Genomic DNA, 27681 nt, shown 5'->3' with positions numbered 1-27681 from the left:
CCACTTTGCAAATATTTATTATTAAAAATTTCCAACTATTATGTCTACAACTCCTATGCAGACCTATGATTTTCTATGTTTATGGATCGTGTGTAGTCAGAACCAGCAGTTACTCTCTCTACTTTCCAACCCTATCCATTTCTAATCTATGTACAGAAGGAAGAAAAACACAAAGAGCCTTCAAAATGGCGGCCGTCACTCTGGAACCCACCTGCTCCCGGGCAACGCAATCTCATGGTATCGATAGGTTGCCATGATAGTTTGGAGGCCTTCAGAAAGCCTCTATGACCTATGTCTTCCACAGCATCACTATTATGAAGGCCTGCTGTAGTGTTGCAGGGTATTCTATAGGCAATCAAGAAACCATAAGGGGTTTAACAAAAAAAAACATAAAAAATATAAACTTATAAATCATCCTCTTTACCCAAAGGTAAACAGCAAAATCTAAAACATGTAAAAAATCAACATAGTTGGTATCACTGCTTGTGTAATAGTCCAAACTAATAAAAACATATAATAATTTTCCTATACAGTGAACACCGATACAGAAGAAAAATCAAAATGACAAAATCTTTTTTTTTTTTTTTGTTACTTCACATCCCTAAAAGGTGTAATTAAAAAAGCAGTAAGTCGAAAGGAAACAAAAGGATATCAATAAAAATTACAGTTTGTCCCGCAAAAAAACAAGGCCATGTATTTTATCGAAAGGAAAAGAGAAAATATGGTGACTGAAACCAACTGTATTTTTGTTGCCCCTTAAGGACTGGTCCTAATTTGGCCTTAACCCTTTCCTGACGTTTAACTTAATAACATGTTACAGGTTGGGTTTCTTTATATGGAACAGGCACATGAGCTGAGCCTGCACAATACCAGTTAGTTGCCAACTGTATTACACTGCTGACATCTTCCTGTAATAGCCTCAGCTGTAGAGAGCTTTGATTGTTGCTATTTAGCTACTTCAATACCACTATCAATTTTTGTCAGCGGCATTTAAATACCGTGATCATTGGTGAACTTGTTCACCGGCTCCCATCAGCCCCCTCAATGCATTCATGAGGAAATGATGGGATGCCATGGCAGCCATGGCCCTGCTAAATGCCCCGTAATTAGTAAAAAAATATCATGAAGATGTATCTACCTGAAAATGTTATACAAATATTAGCTCACCATGCAAAAAATAAGCCTTTACACAGATTATTTGACGTAAAAATGAAAAGATTAAGGATCTCGGAAAATGATGCTAACAACAAAATTTTCTTTTTTTTTTTTTTTTTTTTTTTTAGATAAAAAAATAACACTAGACAAATTTACTATTGCCATAATTGTACTGACATAGAAAATCCTACTAAAGGGTTATCTTTGCACAATGAACGCCGTAAAAACAAAACTTAATTATACAATTGCAGAATTGCAGGTCTTTTGCAGTTTCACCGCACTTGTAATTTTTTTCCCTTTTTCTGTTACATGTTATGGTTAAATGAAAGATGTCATTCAAAATTACAAGTCGGCTCATAAAAAAAAATCGAGCCCTCTTATGGCTATGTCGAGGGAGAAATAAAAAAAGTTATGGCTCTACAAAGGAGCAAAAATAAAAAAATGTTTCAATTCTTAGGGGCTTAAAGAGAACCTGACTGCTGACACATGATGCCCAAACCCAGGGCAGACATTGGCTGCATGAGTTAAGCCATATAGATTTAACTCTGATACTCTGGGTGCGTGTATTAGTATTGACCTGTCAGTTACTGACAGCCTTTGAGGAGAAGCCGCCTTTGACCCGCCTGTCTGACTAGTCTCTCATGTGGCTCGTCCCTGGTGGCTATTTATAAGCTATGTTTTTGTCTGAAACACTGCAGAGTTTAAGATTCCCAATTGTAAAATATATGAAAGGCATATGTCGCTCCTGGATGAGCTGCTAAAGGCTGCAGTGTATAATATGCAACAAGAAAGAGGATATAACAGTTAATAATAAGATGCATGGACGGTCCAAGTCATTTCAAGTATTTGTGGTCTCATAAACTTCATGAAAGTACTTGCTTGGTCACTTGTGCCAGGTTTGACGTTCCTTGCATCCGACAATGAAATGCTATTAATTAGTCATCTGGTAAAGGTTTGTAGTATACATTTGCACATTGTTAGATATATTTGCAATAGTTTTGTCCTTCCAGTGCTGCATTTCATCAGAAGCCAATAGATTAATTACTGCTGAGAGGGATGAAAGTCTACATTGTTGGACAATATTGTGTTTTTTAATGGATATCTCTAATACTAATTCATCCTTGGCCACCAGCAAATTCCCATAATGACTCACATCTTGGCATTCATGACTCACAATAAATTGGCTTTATTTGGCACTCAAATACTTTAAGCTTTTGTTTCAATTTTTTTTTTACTTTGCAAGTTGGTTCAAATAGCCCACAGATAGGCACATTGTATAGCAGAATATACTATAGTAATTATTACCATGATGTTGATATCATTGTATTTTATTATTTGGCTTTGTGTAATATCCTCACAAAATTTTGTGAATTTCTGATATATATTCAACCAATAGGAAATCACATTTTCCGTAAGACAGCGTGTTGCATTTTTAAACAAGCTGAACTTGAAGTCTTGGAAGCAGATTGTGATAGATCTTACCTGGAGAGCTTGCCATCTGTCCACTCCTTATTTTACCCAGAGTTTATTTCCCGTACATGTGTTCTGCAGGTTTTGTCCCTGTCTGCTCCCTCGGGTTGTCTCAGATCGGTCGCATGAACTTGGGTAAAGATGCCAGCACATTCAAATACTACACAATGTGTGGCCTACAGGAGGGCTTCCAACCGTATGCTGTCAACATGAACAGAGATGTAGCCATGTGGTTCAGCAAGCGCTTACCAACCTTTGTCAACGTGCCAAAAGATCATCCTCACATTGAGGTAGCTACACCCCGCTTTAACTCTTCTCATTTATGTAATATGTAATCTTTAATTAATATTCATTTCCAGAATATTTTGCTCTAAAATTCAGTTGACCCATTTTTTTAATCTGCTTTTTACGCCTCTACTTTCCAAGCATGTCAACAAAATGTGTTTCCAACAGTTGTTATAGGGCGAACTATGATTTCCAGATTAAAAGTCTGTAAAAAAATTTACAAGACACAAATAGACAGTTGTCACACTATTTCATCTTATCTGGTCCATAACTGCTGCGAATAGAGGAGTGGCAATGGGAGTTTTGGTAACAGTTGAGCAAGCTTGTGGCTGTGCCCTAAATATCTGAGATATAGCTTAAAACCCAATGCATTAGCATTGCCATTGGACCCTCTATATTATAAAGTATTGTCTGTTTTCCTTACAAAATGTTTTAACATTTACTTTGTAACATTTAGGTGACGAGGAAAGATGGAACTGTAGAAGCCCCTCCATGCTTAAAGGTTACACACAAAACCTTTGGCACCCAGAATAGCAATGAAGATATGATATACTGCAGGCTGAGTATGCCTGTGGAGTTCCACTCTGCCTTCAGCAATGAGGAGAACTTCCAGAAGAGGTATTTTGTTTTATCGCCCATACGTCAAAATTAACTATGACTTCACCAATTACAAGAAAAAAAAACCTCTGCTTAACATATGTTGTGCATATTCTTGGCAAGGCATAGCAGGTGTTTTACAGTTCTTAATGCCAACTATAGGATTGCTAACACCATAATTAAAAAATACAAAAAAGCATCCTAAAGGGGTCCCCTGAGGATACAGCTATAAAGCTCAATAAACAGAACAAGGCCTGAACTGGTTTCCTAGTTGTGTGTGCATGGCAGGAAACAAAGGGTTTAGCATAGGTAATGTCCATAAAAATGGGATATATCGATGATTTTTCACCATATACAAGACTAGAGCATGTCCTCAGTTAATTATGATCTTCTTATGTACTCTTTAGATGTGAACTAAACATCATTTATTTCTAGAGGAAAAGAGAATATAAAGCTGGAGGCTTTTATTAGTAAACCTATATGATGTTGTTATAAGAATTCATGTTGTTTTGAAAAACGACTTCAAATCTTATTTAGGTATTTTGTGTTCCTAAGTGGGGCCCTGAGAGTCCCTATTAGAGATGAGCGAATATGTTCGAAAAACAATCGCCAATTTCAAATTTCGCATGAATATGGCACATTCGGATTCATGATCGGACACATGAGCATTTTTTCTTAAAATCGGCAAAATTCAGTAAAAAGTCAGTAAAAGTGCGGGAAATTATTGCATTGCCGCTAAAGTATTTTTAGCACTTTGGCTAGGATACTGGTGGTGTATGATAAGCGGGAGGTAGCTAGTTAGCTAGGCGGTTGCTTCTAAGTCAGATAGTTTAGATTACTAGTGTCCTGTGGGGCTGTGAAATCGACCTTCCAGCAGATTTCTTTTTTTCTTGTGCCATTAGTGAGGTCCAAAGACAGCAGGGCACATGCCATAGAACTCTGTTGTGCACTGCTTCTATTGTACTCCATGCACGAGTACACCTTTAAAAATCTATTTTTTTCAGTCGCTAACGTGATTCAGCACGCCATATCTCACCTTGTCATTTAGTGGCGCTGAAATTCAGCTGTGTGCAGAGTAAAAAAAACTATTTTTTTCAGTTGCTGACGTGATTCAGCACGCCATATCTCACTTTGTCATTTAGTGGCGCTGAAATTCAGCTGTGTGCAGAGCTGTTGCAGAGTAAAGAATCTAATTTTTCATGGTGGAAGGGGGAATAGGCTTGGTGTTCAAGGGGGGTAGGTGGTAATGTTAGTGAAAGCACTAGTGAACCAATACCATCGCGTCCTATCCAAACACAACTGACAACTTCTGTTACTTGACGAGCTACTCCACTCCCTTTCTTTGGCAGCCGAACAGCGGTACGCCTTGTTGATGAGGGCCAGAAAGAGCATGTGCTCCAGTTAATGGCAAGCGCTGCTTCAAGTGGCCTCTCCTCCTCAACATCATACACAGTACAGTCCACAGACGTGGCACCCCAATTACCCTTGCTTCCCCCCGCGTCACAACTGTCCAACCGCCCAACTAACTGTAGGGAACCACAGATGGATGAGTCTGCAGATCTGTTCACACATTCTATGCCATGGCCATCAGAAGTGTACTCCAAAGAGTCTAGAGGAGGAAAGCATCTGCATCGATGCCCAACATTTTTTTAGGTTGGATTTGGGGCAGGACGAAGTAGGGTCTGAGCAGTATCCTGACCCTCATCACCAGACGTTAACCCCCAGGGGGGGAGGTGATCGTGATGAGACTCAGATACCTGAGGCTCACGCAGACTGTACTGTGCTGTCAGGGTAGGAAGAGGAGGAGGGTGAGGAATGGGATAACACAGATGATGATGATGAGGCTGTAAATCCCAGTTCATGTGAACCCATAGGCACACAACTGAGTAGGTCATCTGAGGAGTTGGAGGAGGAGGAAGACGAGGAGGTACGCCCTATGCTCGCAGACACAGAGTGATGCAACCACTACGAGCACTGCATCCTTGGCTACAACTGTGGCTGTGGCCAGCAGCGGTCACGGGTCTGCAGCTCGCAGGGGCGGCAAGGGTTGCCTAGCCTGGGCCTTTTTTGACACCGCAAAGGATGAGACAATTCATGTTATCTGTTAACTCTGCACGAAAAAACTCAGTAGAGGGAAGGAAAAACTGCAATAATTTGACTATTACATGCAAGAACCTTCACATGCGCAATCAAAAAGCATTACTCTGGCAATCTCGCTGCGATAAAATGCGGACCTCAACAACCATCAGCCTCACCATCAACCGCACCTGCTGCTTCTTCCTCTGTTACCGTGCCAAGTATTGTCACGCAGTTCTCTGACCGCAGAACCTCTGGTTCTTTACCCTCTCCAGTAAGGCTGAGTGAGAGCCGTCAGCTTTAATGGAAGCGGACGTGCCTGCTGTTTTTGACCGATCTCAGAGAATGAGCACACCACAACTTTATCCACCGTAACATCTCCGCCTGCACCTCAGTCACGGTCCAGCAGTTTGTCTGATTAACTGTACTCTGCCCTCTCTCAGCACTGCAGCCAGCCCTCGGTCCTGCAGTTGTGGTCACGTAAAAGATTGTTTCCTACTACACATGACAAAGCTAAGAGGTTGAACTCCACCATCTCCAATCTGTTGGCCACGGAAATGCTGCCTTTCCGCCTGGTAGATGCAGACGGTTTCCGAAAGCTGATGGTCGTCACAGTCCCCTAGTACCAGTTGCCATTACTTCTCTAAGGAAGCTGTGCCTGCGCTACACCAGCATGTCGCAGACAACATCACCCGTTCCTTTACTAAATCTATGTCTGCCAGAGTGCATTTCACCACAGACACCTGGACAAGTAAGCATGGCCAGGGGCGTTACATCTCGCTGAATGGGCACTGAGTGACTCTGGTGGCTGTGGGGGCAAGCGGGGAAGGGGCTGCTCCACAAGTCTTGGAATCCCCAAGGCTTGCAGGACAAACCTCTGTATTTCACACTTCTTCCACTGCTCCTGCCTCCTCCACCTCCACCGGGGCCTCCACTTGCGCACTCAGCCTTTGCCTTAATGAGACACGCGTTCCAACAGTGCAGAGCTAAACCCCACCACCTCCGTACTGCGCAGCCAGTGCTCACTGCAATCAGGCTGTGTTAAAATTAATATGCTTTGGAGATCGCAGTCACACAGCTAAAGAGTTGTGGACATCTCTTCAGGCCGAGTTTGAGCAATGGCTGTCTCCGCTGAACCTGGATCCAGGGAAGGTCATGTGCGATAACGGTGCGAACCTGGTGGCGGCCCTACGCCAAGGCAAGCTCCTACACATGCCTTGCATGGCTCATGTCCTCAACTTGGTGGTACAGCGATTTCTCCGCCACTATCCTTGCCTGGATGAGCTGTTGCAGAAAGCACGGAAGCTGTGTGCTCAGTTCCGCCTTTCGCGCCCCTCAGGTCATCAACTTGCATCGATACAGAGGTCTTTGTCCATGCCAGTTAACATGTTGATATGCTATGTGCCAACACGGTTGAATTCCACTCCCTGACACAGTATGTCATGATGTATAGACGTGGGTCATATGACGTTTACGGAGTGGGCACAGATTAAGGACCTCTGCACAGCTTCGAAATGGCTACTAAGATGGTTAGCGCTGACGATGCCGTCATCAGCATCACTATTCCAGTCATCTACATGCTGGAGCAGACTTTGAGTAGCCTGCGGGAGGAGGTGGTGGTCCCAGAGGAAGAGTAGAATGCGGGAGGGATAAGAATGTCTCAAAGTTCCAGACTGTCGTCACACAGGCGGGCGCCAAGGGAGGGTGGATTACTGCGATCGAGGGGGGCTGGTAATACCAGAAAAACTGATAGTGAAGGTGCAAGAGCCGAGAAACAAATGGAGGAGGAAGAGGTGATGGGTGAGCAACAGTCAGAAGATGAAGAGGATAATCATCCCCTCTATGTTGTTCGTGGTTGGCAGGAGGGGACAGAGGAAACAAGCAGTAGTGTTACACAGCCACCAACACAGTATGGGCTTGGACCTCATGGAAGAGCCTGAAATATGAGTGCTTTCTTGCTGCACTATCTGCAACATGATCCCTGTATAGCTATGATTCGAAATAGTGCCGACTACTGGGTTGCCACTCTGTTAGATCCACGTTATAAGAGTAAATTTTGCCAGATGCTTCCCGCCTTGGAAAGGGACCCGCGAATGCTGAAGTATCGAAACCCGCTTTTACACAACCTTAAGAGAGCTTTTCCCCAAGACAGCAGTGAGGCACACAGTGTGCATCGCAGCTCTAGATTTTCAACCTCTGGTACATAAATTCGTGAATGCCAAAACATTAGCAGCAGCAGTGTAAGTGGCAGAAGCAATTTCTGTGAGTCCTTTCACACATTTTTCATACCAGCTCGTGCACCAGCACAACAGAGTACAAGTCTGACACGTGGTGAACTACTGGAGAGGATGGTGCAGGAGTATCTAGAGCTCAATATCAATGCCATCAGGGAGGGTTTGGACCCTTTTACATTTTGGTCTTCAAAAATGGATGAGTGGCCTGAGCTCGCCTGTCACACCTTGGAGGTTTTACCATGTCCGGCAGCCAGCGTTCTCTCACAACGTGTCTTCAGCGCTGCTTGTGGTGTCCTGATGGATAAGCGAAGCCGGCTGTCCCCTGAAAGTGTAGACCGCCTAACTTTCATCAAGATGAACAAGTCATTGATCTCCAAGGACTTTTGCACCCCAATCGCAGACTGTACAGACTAGGCAATGTTCTAGTTTTTAGTGTGCTGCATTGATCTTGCGTAATTGCAGTCTGTGATATCTTTAGCGTGGCTTCTGTGCCTGCTATTGCTGCTGCAGATGTTAACACTCCTGGTTGGGTCTCCATCTGATGGGTTGGCTGTAGTGGGAGAGATGTCGGTCCCCATTATACTATTTCTACTCTAGTGAAATTGATGCCACTTTGGTGGTGTCTACCACTAATTTAGGGAAATGTGAACACTCCTGGTTGGATCTCCCATCTGCTGGGTTGCTTGTAGTGGAAGAGATGTCGGTCCCCATTATACTATTTTTACTGTACTGAAATTGATGCCACTTTGGTGTTGTCTGCCACTAATTTTTGAAAACGTGGAGACTCCTGTAGGATCTCCAGCTGCTGGGTTGACTAGTGGAAGAGGTGTCGGTCCCCCTTATACTATTTCTACTCTACTGAAATTGATGCTGCTTTGGTGGTGTCTGCCACTAATTTTTGGAAATGTGGAGATTCCTGACGGGATCTCCATCTGTTGGGTTGGCTGTAGTTGAAGAGGTGTCGGTCCTAATTATACTATTTCTATGCTACTGAAATTGATGCCACTTTGGTGGTGTCGGCCCCTAATTTTTGGAAATGAAGAGACTCTTGGTTGAGTCTCCTTCATGTTGTAGCGCCGGCGTCCCTGCCCTCTGCTAGGCAGGGACGCTGTTCCCCTCACCCCTCTGCTCCGAGCCCGGCGTCCTCCTCCCGCTCTGCTGGCAGCGCGCGCTCCTTCCCGGCCACTGTGCTCCCTCCCTCTTAAAGGGGCCACGCGCGCCGTCCTAAGGAGTCCCTGGCCAATGGCCGGAGGACTTCACCATATATAAGGCACCTCCTCCAAAATGGAGGTGCCCGAGCAATGTTGTTGCACTGTTCACTACTCTGCTTCAGCCCTCAGGTCCCGTTGCCAGTTACCTGCCAGTTACCTGCCAGAATCCTGCCAGTTTGCTGTCTGTTTCCTGCCTGACATTCCTCCTACCTGCTTGCTAGCCTGAGGTCCGACGGTCTGCCTTCCTACTCCTGTCAGTCTGTCTATGGACCAGCTTGCCCGTTCACCTGGGAGCGCACATCTGCTACCTGCCTGCTAGCCTACCTGGAGGCTCCGCCGTCACGTGCTGTGACCACCTGCCATTCCAGAGACTCCTGCCCGCTCACCTGGGAGCGCACATCTGCTACCTGCCTGCTAGCCTACCTGGAGGCTCCGCCATCACGTGCTGTGACCACCTGCCATTCCAGAGACTCCTGCCCGCTCACCTGGTAGCGCTCATCTGCTGCCTGTCTGTTGGCCTACCTGGAGGCTCCGCCGTCACGTGCTGTGACCACCTGCCATTCCAGAGACTCCTGCCCGCTCACCTGGGAGCGCTCATCTGCTGCCTGTCTGTTGGCCTACCTGGAGGCTCCGCCGTCACATGCTGTGACCACCCGTTTATCCAGAGACTCTCGCTTGCTCACCTGGGAGCACACATCTACCATCTGCCTGCTAGCCTACCTGGAGGCTCAGCCATCACAGGTCGTACCTACCCTTTACCCAGAGACTGCCCCGGTCACTTGCCGTGACCTCCTGCCCGTTCATCCAGAGACTGCCCCGGTCACTTGCCGCGACCTCCTGCCCGTTCATCCAGAGACTACCCCGGTCACTTGCCGTGACCTCCAGCCCGTTCACCCAGAGACTGTCCCGGTCACCTGCTGTGACTGCCTGCCCGTCTTCCCTGGTCGCCACCCGCTCCCTTACAAGGACCGCCCCCTTGTTTAGTAGCTCAGAGGTTCCGCCTCCCAGACCCGTTACACATGTGTGTTGCCTGTAGCAGCAGGCCTCCCAGTCCGGCAGGCCTCCACTTACTTTCAGTCAACTACCAGTGTTACTATCCTTAAATTTTTGTACCAATACTAATCTATGAAGCTGATTTTTCTGCCATCTGAGTGTGGCTGTAGAAGATTAATTCATCGCACACTTGGGTGGTGAAAATGCAAAGTTATTTTATTTATTTGCTTATAAATAAATGAAATTTGCATTTTCACTACCCGAGTGTGCAATGAATTAATCTTCTATAGTGACTGGGCACCTGCTGCCCGTTACATCAGCACCTCCACTCTGACAGAGTGCATGCAAACCTTCACTTTATCTAATCTGAGTGTGGCTGAGCAAAAAAGCAGGTTGAGCTGTTGCATGTGGTATCAGGGCTCCCAGCACAGCAGACCTACACCGATCCCTCACCCACCTCATCTAAATTTGAAGTTAAACTAAAAGCTGTAATTGCTGGCCTAGACCCTGATTCCTCATGCATGGCCCATGGCTGATTGCTGCTGTGCCATTATAGAATTTGTACTGTGGGTCAATTGAGGCAACTTTTCTGGTATCTGTCCCTAATTTGATCTGTTTTGGCAGCTTTTGGGCCCTTTTGAAGGTGTTGTGTATACATTTTTTTGCCTCCCATTGAATGCAATGGGGTTCAGATATGTTCGGTGAATGTTTGATGAATTAATCTGCGAATATTGCAAATTTGGCAATCGGAAACCGAACATTGAAATGTTCGCTCATCTCTAGTCCCTATTTTTGATGGATCCAGAACGTCTGTGCATTACATGTACAGGGTATGCCCTTCAATGGTATTTGTGTAATGCTTCATTTTCCCTGTGGTGGGGCTGCAGAAGAACTGAACACAATGGCACTGATTCAACAAAGCAATTTCACCAGACTTCTGGCTTAAATTTCTTTGAAAAGTTGCAAAATTTTAATGCAACTTGGAGTTGTGCAGAAACTTTCCAACTTTTTGGTATTTTCATGTCTGTTTTCCCAGCTCCGCCAAAATGGGCTGACCATGGTCGTGATGGGGCACTGTTGAGGCGTAATGTCATGGCTCGTCTACTTCAGGATGAGCTGTGGCATTCCTTACGTCAGAAATCTTACTCCAGTCATTCGCACACCACTCATCATGCCCGTCTGATTCATGAATAGGAATGCATCTCTTCATGAATCAGGAGCGTCTAACTCCTGCATGCCCCCTCATCAAGACTGGTGAGAAAATTGTCAGTCTTGATTTATTTTTTATTTTTAGCACTAAATGCAAATTCACCTATTTTTTTTTTTTATAAAATTTCAACTTTTTTTCTGCTTTGATTTTAGAAATGCTCTTCAAGAAGGTTCTCACACGACATCAGTAAGTTATGTTTTTTGGTTATTAATTTTACAGAGGTTTAATATGCTTGTTAAAACAATGTGCACATTTTAAATCCCTAAACATAAGTATTTATTCACATCACCATTAGCCATTCTGGTCTCTTTCATCAGAAGACTACTTTTGTCAACAGCACTATTCTTTCCTTGAAGGATATCGGAATACCCTTAAATATTATTATATTTGATGGGGTCCATCAGAGTTTATTAGTATGTGTTAGAAAAGCTGAAACCATGATGATCGTTAGAACAGATTCTAAGCTAATTAGTTTACCGGACCCTGGTAATTCTTGTCCATTTGCTGTCCACCTAATTTGGCATCAAGTGTTAAGAATGAGTTGATCATACTTAATTTGATTCTTTTAGCAGTATAACTTAACCCCTTCACCCCCGGGCCATTTTCCATTTTTTTTTGCGCTTTCATTTTTTTGCTCCCCTTGTTCCCAGAGCCATAACTTTTTTATTTTTCTGTCAATATGACCACCTGAGGGCTTATTTTTTGCGAGACAAGTTTTACTTTTGAACAACACCATTGGTTTTATCATATCATGTACTGAAAAACGGGAAAAAAAATCCAAGTGCTGTAAAATTGCCAAAAAAGTGCAATTCCAATGCTGCCATTATGATTCTCCAGGTCATTACTAGTTAGTAGATACCAAACATGTATAGGTTCATTTTTACTTAAGTGGTGAAAAAAAATCCAAAGTTTGTTAAAAAAAAGTCGCCATTTTCCGAGACCCATAGCGTCTCCATTTTTCGGGATCTGGGGCTGGGTGAGGGCTTATTTTTTGCGCGCTGAGCTGACGTTTTTATTGATACTATTTTGGGATAGATACACTGTTTTGATCGTCCGTTATTGCATTCTATTGTAATGTTACAGCGACCAAAAAAAGTCATTCTAGCGTTTTTATTTTTCTTCTCATTACGCCGTTTACCGATTTGGATTAATTTTTTTTTTTATCTTGATAGATCGGACAATTCTGAACTCGGCAATACCAAATATGTGCATATTTGATTTTTTTATTGTTTTATTTTGAATGGGGCAAAAGGGGGGTGATTTAAACTTTTATATATTTTTGTTTTACTTTACACTAGCTTCAATAGTCTTTATGGGAGACTAGAAGCTGTGATCATCAGATCGCCTGTGTGTAGCAGAAATGCTCACTGGCTATGAACGCCGACTGCTGGGCAGCGCTCATAGCCTCCCAGCAATGACAACCGCAGGGGTCTCCTGCAGACCCCGGGTTGTCATGCCAACCCACCGGCGACCTGCGGTCATGTGACACGGACTTATGACGTCCTTCTGCCGCGGCCATGTTATATGCCGCTGTCCGAGATTAACAGCAGCATTTAACATGTTAATAGCCACGGATGGATCGCGATTCCACTCGCGGCTGTTAGAGGCAGATCCCCGGAAAGCTAGAGCCCGCACCAAAGGAAGAGACCCGACATGTCGGAAAGGGGTTAAAGAGGACCTTTCACCAAATTTTTCATTTTGAACTGGACACGGGATGCAATAGTGACTGCAGAGCAGAATAAAAAGTTTTTATTTTTTTAATTTTGTTTCCCTGTTGCAGAAATGTTACCAAAGTATTTGGCACCTGATGAGTTAATGGTTTTTTTTGGGTGTTATCAGATAGTTTTCACTGGGGGTGTGTACTTCTTCCTCCTCATGACATGACCATTCATAAGCAGGAAAAAAAAAGCATGCCCTCACCATAGCTTAGAGCAGGTTTCTTAGTGTGTGAGATGTATGAGACAGCCCTGATCTTCTGGTCTAACCTCCTGCATGATTAGAAAGTGCTGGCAATACAGCTTTAACCCCTTAGTGACTACCAATACGTCTTTTTACTTACCTGTAATTTAAGAGACTAGCATCCCCCGATGGGTGACAATCCAGCAGCTATCAGCTGTACACTATAGCTGACAACTTGCTGCATCAGCCGCAATCAGTGTTGGCAACGACTATGGCTGTTTAACCCCTTAAATGCTGCTGTCAATAGTGACTGGCATCTAAATGGTTAACAGTGTGGGGGCTTCCTCTTTAACCCCATTGGCACCCTGAGTTCTTGATAGTGTGGTTCTAATTTTTGCCATGGCAGTTCAAATAATGGCCTTAGAGTTATCTTTTTTATTCCTATCATGCCAATTTGCATTAATTCCTGAAAAGCACCTGAAGGGTTAATGAACTACCTGACAGCAATTTTGAATAAGTTGAAGGGTGCGGTCTTTAAAATGGTATCACTTTTGGGAGTTTCCAATATATAAATCCCCCAAAGCCTCTTAAAAAATGAATAGGTCCCTATAAAAATAAGCTTTGTAAATTTCCTTGAAAAAATGAAAAATTACTGCTACATTTTTAAACCTTCTAAAATGTTAACAAAATAAAACACTTTACAAATGATGCTAAACTAAACCGTACATGAGGGAAATGTAATTTATTATAGTTTTTGTGTGGTATGAGTATTGGGATTAAAGGGATAGTCATTCAAAGTTAGAAAATTGCAACTGTTTAAAAAATTTTCAATTTCTTAAGTTTTTGTCAAATTTCTGACATATTTATGAATAAACGCAAAACATGTCAACCTAAATTTACCCCAAGTATAATGTGTCTCAAAAAAACAATCTCAATATCAATGGAATATGTTGAAGCATTCCAGAGTTATTACTATATAAAGTGACATATGTCAGATTTAAAAAAATTGGCCTGGTCACTAAGGGGTTAAGATAAGGTCCAAGGAATCAGTATGGGAAGGGATGGGGCAGTACAACAGAGTTTAGCAGTGTCACATTTCAAACCTTTCTTTCAGCTCTCCTCCTCTCATAGCACTGTCACCTCTGCTGTACTGCCTCTCCCCCACACTGCCTGTCTCGAGTCAGTAATCACATTTATGTTGTGGTTAGGGAACTCGTAATCTCTCTGCAGTGAGCGCAGAGCAGGCTGTCATATCTCACACAGGAGTGGCCTGCCTGTTCTGGGCTATGCCTGTATGAGACATAATGACACTCTGGTCTGATCTGACTGCAGAGGATGTACAAGTTGCTTGAGCACAACAGAGGTAAGTGTGATTACATCTCACACACTGATAAACCTGTTCTAAGCTACTGTGGGGGCATGTTCTTTTTTCTCCAGTATGTTGCTGCCTGCTTATAATTGGTTTACATCATACAGAGAGAGGAAAACTCTGATAACACCAACTTTGATGTAACAAAAATTAACTTATTAGGTGCCAAATACTTTGATTGCTAATATCTCCGCAATGGAGGGGCGAAATAAAATTTTTATTCAGCTCTGCAGCCATTATTGCATTGTGTGTCTAGTTCAACATAAATTTTTTTTGTGAAAGGTCCCCTTTAAATAAAATAAACATGCCTTCAGTAAATGTTATTACATAATTTGAAGTAAAAATAGTGGTTCAACATAAATTAATGTTTTTTGTGCAAATATTTTTATAATATATATATATATGTGCCATTCAGCCAAATGATTATTTGGTCAAACATAGATGTTGGATTAGGTTTGTCTTGTGATTGCCATTCCCAGTCATCCCAAAGTTGTTTCATGTGGTTGAGGTAAAGGCTCTATGCAGTTCCTCTACACTTCCCTATGTCTTAATGGACACCCCTAGAACAAAAGGGGCCTTACCCAAAGAGTTGGTGCAAAATTGAAACCATATAATTGTCAGAAATGTATTTGTATGCTGTTGCATCAACAATCCACTTCACATGAATGAAGGGGCCTAGCCCTAAACCCTGAAATATAGCATTATATCATTTTCTTTTTTTCTCACTAAATTTTACAGTAGACTTCAAGTATTCCACTGCACACACTTTTTTGACTATTTGCCACACCCAGATTCATTTATCAGACCCCCAGATGCTTAAATGTTTTTCATCACTTTTCCAGAACCCAGTAGCAGCATACTTTACCTCCTCAAGACGATTTACATTGCACATGACCTTAAGGTTGGGCTGCTGCTCCTCGACCATGGACACCCTTTTTTCTTTAAATCTCTGGAAACACGTTTTTTGTGCTTTTGTCAGTACCAAAGTACAAAAGAAGATAGGCAGTATTGGATTCAGGGGTTGCAGTTATACCCAAGCCATAGAGCTTATGAGGGGCCAAAATGTTTCTTTAACCCATATATGAGAAGACCAAGTAATAATTGAGTCCCTTTTTAGATATTTTGGATTGGGTCCAATACTTGCCAATAGTTTCAAGTTAAAATAAACCAAAAAGGGTCATATACAAATTACAACTTCCCGTTCAGGGTATTATATCAACAAAAACTAGAGCTAAATCAGTCCAGTTTAAAAGGAAGATATAAACAAAATCATTAAGATAAATATTTTTTATTTCCATTCAATTAAAAAATATAGGTACTTTCAAAATCAAAAGTCAAGTATCAATCACAAACCTATGTTATTATGGTAAATTTTCTCCATAAATACAATTAACAGTATTAGAGTACTCAAATTTCCAATTCTATTGCCCCCATTCCCTAATAATAAAGTGCTGAGAATTTTTTTTTTTTGAAAAACATAATTATAGCCCGAGATTCAAAAAATGTAAATTGCAAGTGCCAAAAATTTATATCTCTATATGCTATAAATAAAACCCTCATATATCATTAGTTGTATTTAGAACAGTGCAATGTAAAAAAAGTCAGCAACAAGGTAATTTCATAGGAAACATGATGTGCAAATAGGGACAAAGTCACTAAAGTTCACTGAGAGCGGACATAATAATTCTGAGGAGGGTACTTACATGACTCAATTAGCAGCTTGTGAGTGATAAGACTGTGATTTTACCCCGATGACGCCGTTTCGCCTTGGGCTTCTTCAATACAGTTGGAGGAAGGCAACACCCATGCAATACCCATGGCTCAGCCAGGAGAAAATTTATTTTATTCCTCCCAGAAGCCACTGAATTGCACTCATAGAGGTGTGCGCAGAGCAGCTTTAGTCACCACTCATGTGTTTTGTATCATTAGTTATGCTTATTTTTATTTTTCTTTCCAGTTGTATTACTACTCTGTCCGGATATTCGCTGGACAAGACCCATCCTCAGTGTGGGTAGGATGGGTGACTCCTGACTACCACTTCTATAGTGAAAATTTTGACTTAAGCAAAAATTGCACTGTGACTGTCACTTTAGGAGATGAAAGGGGCAGAGTACACGAAAGGTGAGATCTGGTTTTGGCTAATGTACACAGTATGCTCTTGGACTAGTTTGTGTGCAGACTAAGCACACCAAACAGACAGTGCAACCTCAGTATTTAAAGAGTAACCAAACCTTTGTAACTGATTTTACATTTCAGTGTCTTTTTAATTGCAAGCAGTTCAGTGGAAGTCAAGGTCCTGAGAAACCAACCATCACTCAAACCCCAAGAGGTGCATAGCTTAGGAGACAAGAGAGCCCAGCTGCTGACTGAGTGTGTACACGGAGTGGAATACTGATTCAAGAGAAAGCATAAGCTTCATAACCCATGCTTTCTGTTGAATCTGTACCTCATTCTGTGTGCGCTTTCAGGCAAGAGTCACCTGATCTGTGCACCTCTCGAGGGTGTTTTGAGTCATCAGTTGGTGTCTTAGGACAAGACTTTCCTTGCAATTAAAAGGGCACTCAAATATAAAAAGTTTAAAAATTTTAGTTATTCTTTAAGTAATCGAAACACACAAGATACTAACATATTAGCAATTCAGCCTCTGTTCAGTTTTTCTACATCATCTTCCTCTTTTTTCCATACTTTCAGTGTTAAACGGAGCAATTGTTACATGGTGTGGGGAGGTGACCTCGCTACTGGCTCACAGAGGTCAAGTCGCAACAATGTAGATATTGATATTGGGTGCCTTGTTGATCTGGCCACAGGGCTGCTGTCATTTACAGCCAATGGAAAAGATCTGGGGACCTGCTACCAGGTAATTTTAACAAACTTATTTTCAGGCATATTGTTACTATGTATCTGATGCACATTGTTTCAAATTAATGGGGTTTTCCCACCAACAAAGTTAATTTTAATCAATCGATCTTGGAATAAAAATAAGTTCAACCATTAGATGTGTTTATCTCAGCCCAGAAACATTTTTTTTTTAATCATATAAATGTACCCCTGCTATGTACTGTGTAATGGCTGTGTCTGACATTGCAGGAACATGGTCTGATAATGCCACATCTCCTGGGCAGGGGAGGAAGAAAAGAGTATGCACACAGGACAGCAGGGAGTGAAATGTTTTACTTCACAAAAATAATCAGCTGTGATCCCCTGCTGTCCTGTCTGTATACTCTTTTCCTTACTCCCCTGCCCAGGAGCTGTGGTATGATCAGACCATATTCCTGTACGGTCAGACACAGCCATTACACAGTACACAGCAGGAGCACTTATATAAGATTATCTCAGCACAGCAACATTTTTTTTAAACACATCCAATTGCGGAAATTATTTTTATTCCATCTATTGATTAAAATTAACTATGTTTGTGGGGGACAACCTCTTTAACTACTATACCTTGTCTGGGCTATATAGATTTACTACAGCTATGTTTGCCATCACCACAAAATTGAAAACCTAGAGACAAGTTTGCTAGGGAACTATTGCATCTCTTCCTTATAAATGGTTTCCTTAATCTAGGTCTTGCTATGGTTAATGTCCAAGTCAAAATCAAAAGCGACTGTTCTTCTGGCAATAGCTTCATCAATTTTAAAAATGACAGAATTATGCTGCAGTAACCATAGTAACATCCCACTACAAGATATAAAAGCATTGAAGCAGCAACCTTTAAGAAGAAAAAATACAATTTGTGTCAGTCTCAAAACTTTTGTCCACATATTTAATTTCCCCTGTGAACACTTACTGCCAGATTTCCACATAGATTAAAGCTGTTTGTAGGAGGTCCGAGCAGAAAGTATAGAAATACCTGGGAAATAAGGATGGTGTTAAAGCTGAGAACCACTGCAATGATTTTACAAGACAGGATCTCCCATAATTTTTACTGATTATATCATTTTCTCAAAGTAAGGCTACTTCCATGAAGGTGAATTTTAGTCAATATTTTGGATAAGTATTGGTTAACCAAAGCCAGGAGTTGAACTTTACAGAAGAAAAGCACAATGGAAAAATTTGCATCTCTTCCATATTTTGTCTTACAATTATGGTTGCAAAATCCTGACCAAAATGGTCATGGAAATATCTTGACATTCATCTGTTCTAGTTTTCCACCAGTGACCTACTTATCTTTGTCTAAAACATGTTCAACAAGTGTAGCTCCTTTCCTTAATTTTACAAAATGAAAGGTATTGTCAAAAAGATAATTTGTAGCAAATCATGGTTTTGAGATTGTCTCAGTAACAGGTTTTGTAGACATAGCTAGATTCCACACTACACTTGAACATTACCTTTTCCGCTGTAACTCGTGTAGTAATTTATCCATTCTTATTTAAGACTTTTAGTTGTGGGTAGTTGTAATTTGTCATATTTCTGAACTCCATTATGTCAGTTGAGCAGACATTATTGACAAATTACTACCACACAACAGATATTATGGCTTCCAGCTTGAATAATCTGAGCGCTCCTGTTGTGTTTGAATAATGCTTCACTTAGAGGGAATTACTAGGTTGTGTTAGATGATGGTTTTTACTGAAATAAATCCATTTTCCCTTATTAGGTTGAACCAAACACCAAGCTGTTCCCAGCAGTTTTTCTGCAGCCGACTAGCACTAATCTCTTCCAGTTTGAACTTGGGAAATTAAAGGTATTGTTTTCTGTTTGCATTAACCTTTCTCCTGCCATGGAGCAGTGTTTATTCTGTTGCACATTATTAGGAGCAATTTCATTATCTTACCAACAACTATTTTTATGGCTATCTGCATATTTCCCTTGAAAAATCAGCTGTTTCAGAAGCCAGTGCCACAATGTCTCAGGGGAAAGGGGTCATCTGAAATTACATAACCCCTTAAATACAAGGCACTAAATGGGCTAATCTAGTTACAACAAATTGCTACCTACCCACTGGAAAGGTAATGACTAGTGTTGAGCGATACCTTCCGATATCGGGAAATATCGGATCGGATTGGATCGGACCGATACCGAAAAAGTATCGGATATCGCCGATTCCGATACCGGAAACCAATGCAAGTCAATGGGACATAAATATCGGAATTAAAATAAACCCTTTCTTTCCTTGTAGGTTATTTCTACATGAAGGAAAACAACTAAGAATAATGTAGAATGTATTGGGGGAGGTGGGGGAGACAATAAAGGCATAGAGGTTTAGCCCAGTCAAATGGAATAGCAGGAATTAATATTTTTTTATTATGTTCTGAGTTACGGAAATATTAACTATGTTAAGTATTTTTATATTTTGTCAGATATTTATGTTTCACTACTTCCATGCTCTTCACCTTCTTTTTTACTTCTCCCACACTTTCTCCTTCATCATCCTCAGCATCTTTTTCATCCACTTCTTCTTCACCTTCTTCTTCTTCACCTTCTTCGTATTATTCTTTTTTTTACATTCTTCATATTCTACTTCTTCATCTTCTTCATATTCTTCTTCTTCATCATATTCTTATTTGTGACAGGCATTCCTGTAGTTGTTATCTATAAAAGGTTGGACATTACACCTTTCGTTCTGCCCGTCACAAAAGATTTACAACAGGATTTGTCCGCGTTCAGTTTGGCCTGCAGCAGCAGGTCTTTTCCAGGGGCACCACGAGGAGGAACGGACTCACCCCCATACACTGCTTAGTCATCTTCTGCTTATAATTTAGATATTATCTTTTGCTCTGATTTTTAGTCTTATGCTTAATGTTCTTCCGCTTTTTGTTCTGCAGCTTCTTGTATTTCTGCTTCTTGGTTTTCTGTCTCTTGTTTTTCTGTATCTTGGTGCTTGTCTTCTCTTCTTTGTCTTCTTGGTCAACTTCTTCAGGGTCATCTTCTTGGTCTTCTTCGGGGTGGTCTTCAGGGTCGTCGTCTTCGGGGGTCCTCGTCTTCGGGGTCCTCGTCTTCTTCGGGTTGGTCTTCTGGGTCCTCGTCTTCGGGGTCCTCGTCTTCTTCGGGGTGGTCTTCAGGGTCCTCGTCTTCTTCGGGGTGGTCTTCAGGGTCCTCGTCTTCTTCGGGGTGGTCTTCAGGGTCCTCGTCTTCAGGGTCATTGTCTTCGGGGTCCTCGTCTTCTTAGGGTTGGTCTTCAGGGTCCTCGTCTTCAGGGTCCTCGTCAGGGAGATCCAGAGTGATTACCAAGAACCATTTCAAAAAGCTTGAACTTGGAAATGTAGCAGAAGGTACAAGAAAGCTGAGGAACTACCGAGGACCAGCTGACGGTACTGGAACCCGGATGGATAGCAGAAGGTACAAGAGCCAATGGAACTACCGAGGACCAGCTGATGTTACTGGAACTCGGTTACTAAGCAGGAGGTACCTGTGCCAGAAAGCACTACCAAGGACCAGCAGACGTTGGTGGAACTTGGATACCGAGAAGGAGGCACCTAATCCAAAGGCACTGCCGAGAACCAGCTGACGGTACTGGAACCCGGATGGGTAGCAGAAGGTACAAGAGCCAATGGAACTACCGAGGACCAGCTGATGTTACTGGAACCCGGATGGGTAGCAGAAGGTACAAGAGCCAATGGAACTACCGAGGACCAGCTGATGTTACTGGAACTCGGTTACTAAGCAGGAGGTACCTGTGCCAGAAAGCACTACCAAGGACCAGCAGACGTTGGTGGAACTTGGATACCGAGAAGGAGGCACCTAATCCAAAGGCACTGCCGAGAACCAGCTGACGGTACTGGAACCCGGATGGGTAGCAGAAGGTACCCATGTAAAAAAAAAGTTCAAGGCCGCGAGCCGGCCGCAGTTACCAAAACCCACAGTCCTACAGAGGGTGCTTGTCCTATTGGCACTATGGAACCAGCCTTCATTGCCAGATCCCGCAGCCCACATAGGAGTCACCTAAACTGCAGGCACCATAGAGTCGGCTAACCCGACCGCAACACGACAGGACAACGCATTGGAGGCAAAGTGACGTTGACACTACCCGGAAACAGCTGGCGTGCTGGAACCAGGCTGGGCAGGAGGGAGTACCCGTGCCAAAGACACTGCCGAGGACCAGCTGACGGTACTGGAACCCGGATGGGTAGCAGAAGATACAAGAGCAAATGGAACTACCGAGGACCAGCTGACGGTACTGGAACCCGGATGGGTAGCAGAAGGTACAAGAGCCAATGGAACTACCGAGGACCAGCTGATGTTACTGGAACTCGGTTACTAAGCAGGAGGTACCTGTGCCAGAAAGCACTACCAAGGACCAGCAGACGTTGGTGGAACTTGGATACCGAGAAGGAGGCACCTAATCCAAAGGCACTGCCGAGAACCAGCTGACGGTACTGGAACCCGGATGGGTAGCAGAAGGTACCCATGTAAAAAAAAAGTTCAAGGCCGCGAGCCGGCCGCAGTTACCAAAACCCACAGTCCTACAGAGGGTGCTTGTCCTATTGGCACTATGGAACCAGCCTTCATTGCCAGATCCCGCAGCCCACATAGGAGTCACCTAAACTGCAGGCACCATAGAGTCGGCTAACCCGACCGCAACACGACAGGACAACGCATTGGAGGCAAAGTGACGTTGACACTACCCGGAAACAGCTGGCGTGCTGGAACCAGGCTGGGCAGGAGGGAGTACCCGTGCCAAAGACACTGCCGAGAACCAGCTGACGGTACTGGAACCCGGATGGGTAGCAGAAGATACAAGAGCAAATGGAACTACCGAGGACCAGCTGACGGTACTGGAACCCGGATGGGTAGCAGAAGGTACAAGAGCCAATGGAACTACCGAGGACCAGCTGATGTTACTGGAACTCGGTTACTAAGCAGGAGGTACCTGTGCCAGAAAGCACTACCAAGGACCAGCAGACGTTGGTGGAACTTGGATACCGAGAAGGAGGCACCTAATCCAAAGGCACTGCCGAGAACCAGCTGACGGTACTGGAACCCGGATGGGTAGCAGAAGATACAAGAGCAAATGGAACTACCGAGGACCAGCTGACGGTACTGGAACCCGGATGGGTAGCAGAAGGTACAAGAGCCAATGGAACTACCGAGGACCAGCTGATGTTACTGGAACTCGGTTACTAAGCAGGAGGTACCTGTGCCAGAAAGCACTACCAAGGACCAGCAGACGTTGGTGGAACTTTGATACCGAGAAGGAGGCACCTAATCCAAAGGCACTGCCGAGAACCAGCTGACGGTACTGGAACCCGGATGGGTAGCAGAAGATACAAGAGCAAATGGAACTACCGAGGACCAGCTGACGGTACTGGAACCCGGATGGGTAGCAGAAGGTACAAGAGCCAATGGAACTGCCGAGAACCAGCTGGCGGTGCTGGAGCCCAGGGTAAATACTAAAAACAGAAGAGCCAGAGGTGTATTTGGAGGAGGTTTTAAATCCGTACTACAGTGGATGTGGACAAAGCAGGAGAATTTGCCGGACACACAGCTGGGGATCAGCTGACGTTACTGAATCCCAATAACACTGGAGCAAGCGTTGACTGTGCAGACGGCACTTCTGAGCAGCAACTAGCGGTATTGGAGCCCAGGGTAAATACTAAAAACGGAGGAGCCAGAGGTGTAATTGAAGCAAGTTTTAAATAAGTAGCACAGTGAATATGGACAGAGCAGGAGAAATTGCCGTGAACACAGCAGGGGAACAGCTGACGTTACCGAACCCCAATAACACCGCAGCAAGTGTTGACTGTGCAGACGGCACTTCCGAGCGCCAACTGGCGGTGCTGGAGCCCAGGGATAAGAATGAAAACAGAGGAGCCAGAGGTGTAATTCGAGCAACTTTAAAATGTGTAGTACAGTGGATGTGGACAAAGCAGGAGAAATTGCCGTCCGCACAGCAGGAGAACAGCTGACGTTACTGAACCCCAATAACACGGCAGCAAGTGTTGACTGTGCAGACAGCACTTCCGAGCGCCAACTGGCGGTGTTGGAGCCCAGGGTAAATACTAAAAACGGAGGAGCCAGAGGTGTAATTGGAGCAAGTTTTAAATAAGTAGCACAGTGAATATGGACAGAGCAGGAGAAATTGCCGTGAACACAGCAGGGGAACAGCTGACGTTACCGAACCCCAATAACACCGCAGCAAGTGTTGACTGTGCAGACGGCACTTCCGAGCGCCAACTGGCGGTGCTGGAGCCCAGGGATAAGAATGAAAACAGAGGAGCCAGAGGTGTAATTCGAGCAACTTTAAAATGTGTAGTACAGTGGATTTGGACAAAGCAGGAGAAATTGCCGTCCGCACAGCAGGAGAACAGCTGACGTTACTGAACCCCAATAACACGGCAGCAAGTGTTGACTGTGCAGACGGCACTTCCGTGCGCCAACTGGCGGTGTTGGAGCTCAGGGATAATACTGAAAACAGAGGAGCCAGAGGTGTAATTGGAGCAACTTTAAAATCTGTAGTAGTGAGAATGTGGACAGAGCAGGAGAAATTGCCGTCCGCACAGCAGGGGAACAGCTGACGTTACTGAACCCCAATAACATGGTAGCAAGTGTTGACTGTGCAGACAGCACTTCCGAGCGCCAACTGGCGGTGCTGGAGCCCAGGGATAAGAATGAAAACAGAGGAGCCAGAGGAGTAATTGGAGCAACTTTAAAATGTGTAGTACAGTGGATGTGGACAAATCAGGAGAAATTGCCGTCCGCACAGCAGGAGAACAGCTGACGTTACTGAACCCCAATAACACGGCAGCAAGTGTTGACTGTGCAGACGGCACTTCCGAGCGCCAACTGGCGGTGCTGGAGCCCAGGGATAAGAATGAAAACAGAGGAGCCAGAGGTGTAATTGGAGCAACTTTAAAATCTGTAGTAGTGAGAATGTGGACAGAGCAGGAGAAATTGCCGTCCGCACAGCAGGGGAACAGCTGACGTTACTGAACCCCAATAACATGGTAGCAAGTGTTGACTGTGCAGACAGCACTTCCGAGTGCCAACTGGCGGTGCTGGAGCCCAGGGATAAGAATGAAAACAGAGGAGCCAGAGGTGTAATTGGAGCAACTTTAAAATCTGTAGTAGTGAGAATGTGGACAGAGCAGGAGAAATTGCCGTCCGCACAGCAGGGGAACAGCTGACGTTACTGAACCCCAATAACACGGCAGCAAGTGTTGACTGTGCAGACAGCACTTCCGAGCGCCAACTGGCGGTGTTGGAGCCCAGGGTAAATACTAAAAACGGAGGAGCCAGAGGTGTAATTGGAGCAAGTTTTAAATAAGTAGCACAGTGAATATGGACAGAGCAGGAGAAATTGCCGTGAACACAGCAGGGGAACAGCTGACGTTACTGAACCCCAATAACATGGTAGCAAGTGTTGACTGTGCAGACGGCACTTCCGAGCGCCAACTGGCGGTGCTGGAGCCCAGGGATAAGAATGAAAACAGAGGAGCCAGAGGTGTAATTCGAGCAACTTTAAAATGTGTAGTACAGTGGATGTGGACAAAGCAGGAGAAATTGCCGTCCGCACAGCAGGAGAACAGCTGACGTTACTGAACCCCAATAACACGGCAGCAAGTGTTGACTGTGCAGACGGCACTTCCGTGCGCCAACTGGCGGTGTTGGAGCTCAGGGATAATACTGAAAACAGAGGAGCCAGAGGTGTAATTGGAGCAACTTTAAAATCTGTAGTAGTGAGAATGTGGACAGAGCAGGAGAAATTGCCGTCCGCACAGCAGGGGAACAGCTGACGTTACTGAACCCCAATAACATGGTAGCAAGTGTTGACTGTGCAGACAGCACTTCCGAGCGCCAACTGGCGGTGCTGGAGCCCAGGGATAAGAATGAAAACAGAGGAGCCAGAGGAGTAATTGGAGCAACTTTAAAATGTGTAGTACAGTGGATGTGGACAAATCAGGAGAAATTGCCGTCCGCACAGCAGGAGAACAGCTGACGTTACTGAACCCCAATAACACGGCAGCAAGTGTTGACTGTGCAGACGGCACTTCCGAGCGCCAACTGGCGGTGTTGGAGCTCAGGGATTACAGTTCAGGTGGTAGAAACATGAACAGAACAGGAGACCTGGATACTGTTGCCAACCAATTATTTATTCTGGAAGAGGACTGGCAAATTCATGAGAGATCCAGGCCTTGTTCATTTTGAGAAAAGTAAGCCGGTCAACGTTATCGGAGGATAGTCGCATGCGACGGTCTGTTAGTACACCACCTGCGGCACTAAAGACGCGTTCCGATAATACACTAGCAGCAGGGCAAGCTAGCACCTCCAGTGCATACTGACTAAGCTCTGGCCATGTATCCAGCTTACAGACCCAAAACTTGAAGGGAGAAGAGCCGTCTGGGAGTACACTAAGAGGGCAAGACATGTAGTCTGTCACCATCTGACGGAAACGTTGCCTCCTGCTGACTGGAGCTGTCTGTGATGGTGTAGACATTTGTGGCGGCGGGGACACAAAACTTTGCCACATTTCGGCCATACTGGTCTTGCCTTGTGCTGAGGCGCTGCATCTGCTCCCTCTTTGTGCAGAGCTTCCTCCACTGCCTCGACGCACTGAGCTGCTTTGTAAAGCACTAGCAGCACTGCTCTCGGTTGGAATGGAGAACATGATGGAATGCACCAGTGCGTCTTGGTACTCCCGCATTTTACGCTCCCGGTTCAATGGTGTTATGAGGCTTTGTAAGTTGTCCCGGTAGCGAGGATCTAGGAGGGTGGACACCCAATAATCAGCCGTGTTGAGAATGTGGGCGATGCGGCGGTCGTTTCTGAGGCACTGCAGCATGAAATCAACCATGTGCTGCAGACTGCCAACTGGCCAAGAAACGCTGTCCCCTGCTTGAGGCGTGATCTCTGCCTGCTCTGCATCACCCCACCCTCGCTCTAGATACTGACTACTAGAGCATTGTGTACCTCCCTCCTCTGGACAGATGTCTTCCTCATCCATTGACTCCTCCTCATCCTCCTCACAAAGTGTCCCCTGCCTAGGCCTTTGTGAGGAACCACGTTGCGCAGACTGTAGAGAAGCAGATGGCATTTGTGACTCCTCATCCTCCACCTCTTCCAAAACCTCGTCCCTTAGTGCTTGCAGTGTTTTTTCAAGCAGGCAGATAAGGGGGATAGTCATGCTGACTAGTGCATCATCTGCACTCGCCATCCGCGTGGAATAATCGAAGGCACGCAAAACGTGGCAAATGTCCTTCATAGAGGCCCACTCAGTGGTGGTGAAGTGTGAACGGCGCGCACTGCGACTTGTTTGCGCCTGCTGCAGCTGGTACTCCATTACTGCTGCCTGCTGCTCACACAACCTCTCCAACATATGTAACGTTGAATTCCACCTGGTGGGTAGGTCACATATGATGCGATGTTCCGGAAGACATAATCGGCGCTGCAGAGCTGCAATGCGTGATCTTGCATTGCTGGAACGCCGCAAGTGAGCGCACTCTATGCGGACCTTGTGAAGCAGTGCATCAAGATCCGGATAGTCCCTCAAAAAACTCTGCACGACCAAGTTGAGCACATGTGCCAGACATGGGATGTGAGTGAGGTTGCCTAGGCCCAGAGCTGCCACCAGATTTCGGCCATTGTCACACACTACCATGCCTGGCTGGAGATTCGCTGGCACAAACCACACGTCACTCTGCTGCTTGATGGCATTCCAGAGCTCCTGCGCTGTGTGGCTTCGATTCCCCAAAGAAATTAATTTTAATACGGCCTGTTGACGTTTGGCCACGGCTGTGCTCATATCGGTCATCATAACAGGTAACCGTTCACGGGTCGATGTGGAGGTAGACCGTGACGGCTCCTGCAGCGCTGATTCAGAGGAACTGGAGTATGAGGAGGAGTCAATGTGTACAGACTGGATTCCTGCAATCCTTGGAGTTGGCAGAACACGTACAGCGCCACTCTCAAGATCTGTACCCGGCTCCACAACATTTACCCAATGGGCAGTGAGGGAAAGGTATCGTCCCTGTCCATGCTTACTGGTCCACGCATCAGTGGTCAGGTGGACCTTGCTACTGACGGCGTTTTGTAGCGCATGTTTAATTTTTCCCTCCACATGATGTTGCAGGGCAGGGACGGCTTGCCTGCTGAAATAAAAGCGGCTGGGCACGTTGTATTGTGGGACTGCCAATGCCATAAAGTTACGGAATGTGTCAGTCTCCACCAGCCTGAATGATAGCATTTCAAGGGCCAGTAGTTTAGCAATGCCAGCATTCAGAGCCTGTGCTCGGGGGTGGTTTG

The 27681-nt window shown here is 44.6% G+C and overlaps 1 protein-coding gene across 10 annotated transcripts in view; it reads left to right on the top strand.

Moving 5' to 3' along the window:
• RYR3 (ryanodine receptor 3) overlaps nucleotides 1–27681 on the top strand; it is a 786940-nt gene that overhangs the window by 392661 nt on the left and 366598 nt on the right. For all 10 annotated transcript variants that reach the window (XM_073638993.1, XM_073639000.1, XM_073639001.1 and 7 more), the window contains 6 exons: nucleotides 2707–2915; nucleotides 3368–3528; nucleotides 11384–11417; nucleotides 16457–16620; nucleotides 17191–17356; nucleotides 19100–19186. In XM_073638993.1, coding sequence (XP_073495094.1) covers nucleotides 2707–2915; nucleotides 3368–3528; nucleotides 11384–11417; nucleotides 16457–16620; nucleotides 17191–17356; nucleotides 19100–19186 — 821 coding nt within the window. The remainder of the gene's footprint in view (nucleotides 1–2706; nucleotides 2916–3367; nucleotides 3529–11383; nucleotides 11418–16456; nucleotides 16621–17190; nucleotides 17357–19099; nucleotides 19187–27681) is intronic.

Source organism: Phyllobates terribilis, unplaced genomic scaffold, assembly GCF_046119375.1.
Source record: "Phyllobates terribilis strain yellow unplaced genomic scaffold, ASM4611937v1 Scaffold_7__3_contigs__length_470593459, whole genome shotgun sequence".
NCBI lineage: Eukaryota > Metazoa > Chordata > Amphibia > Anura > Dendrobatidae > Phyllobates > Phyllobates terribilis.
This window is presented reverse-complemented; position numbering and strand designations above follow the sequence as displayed.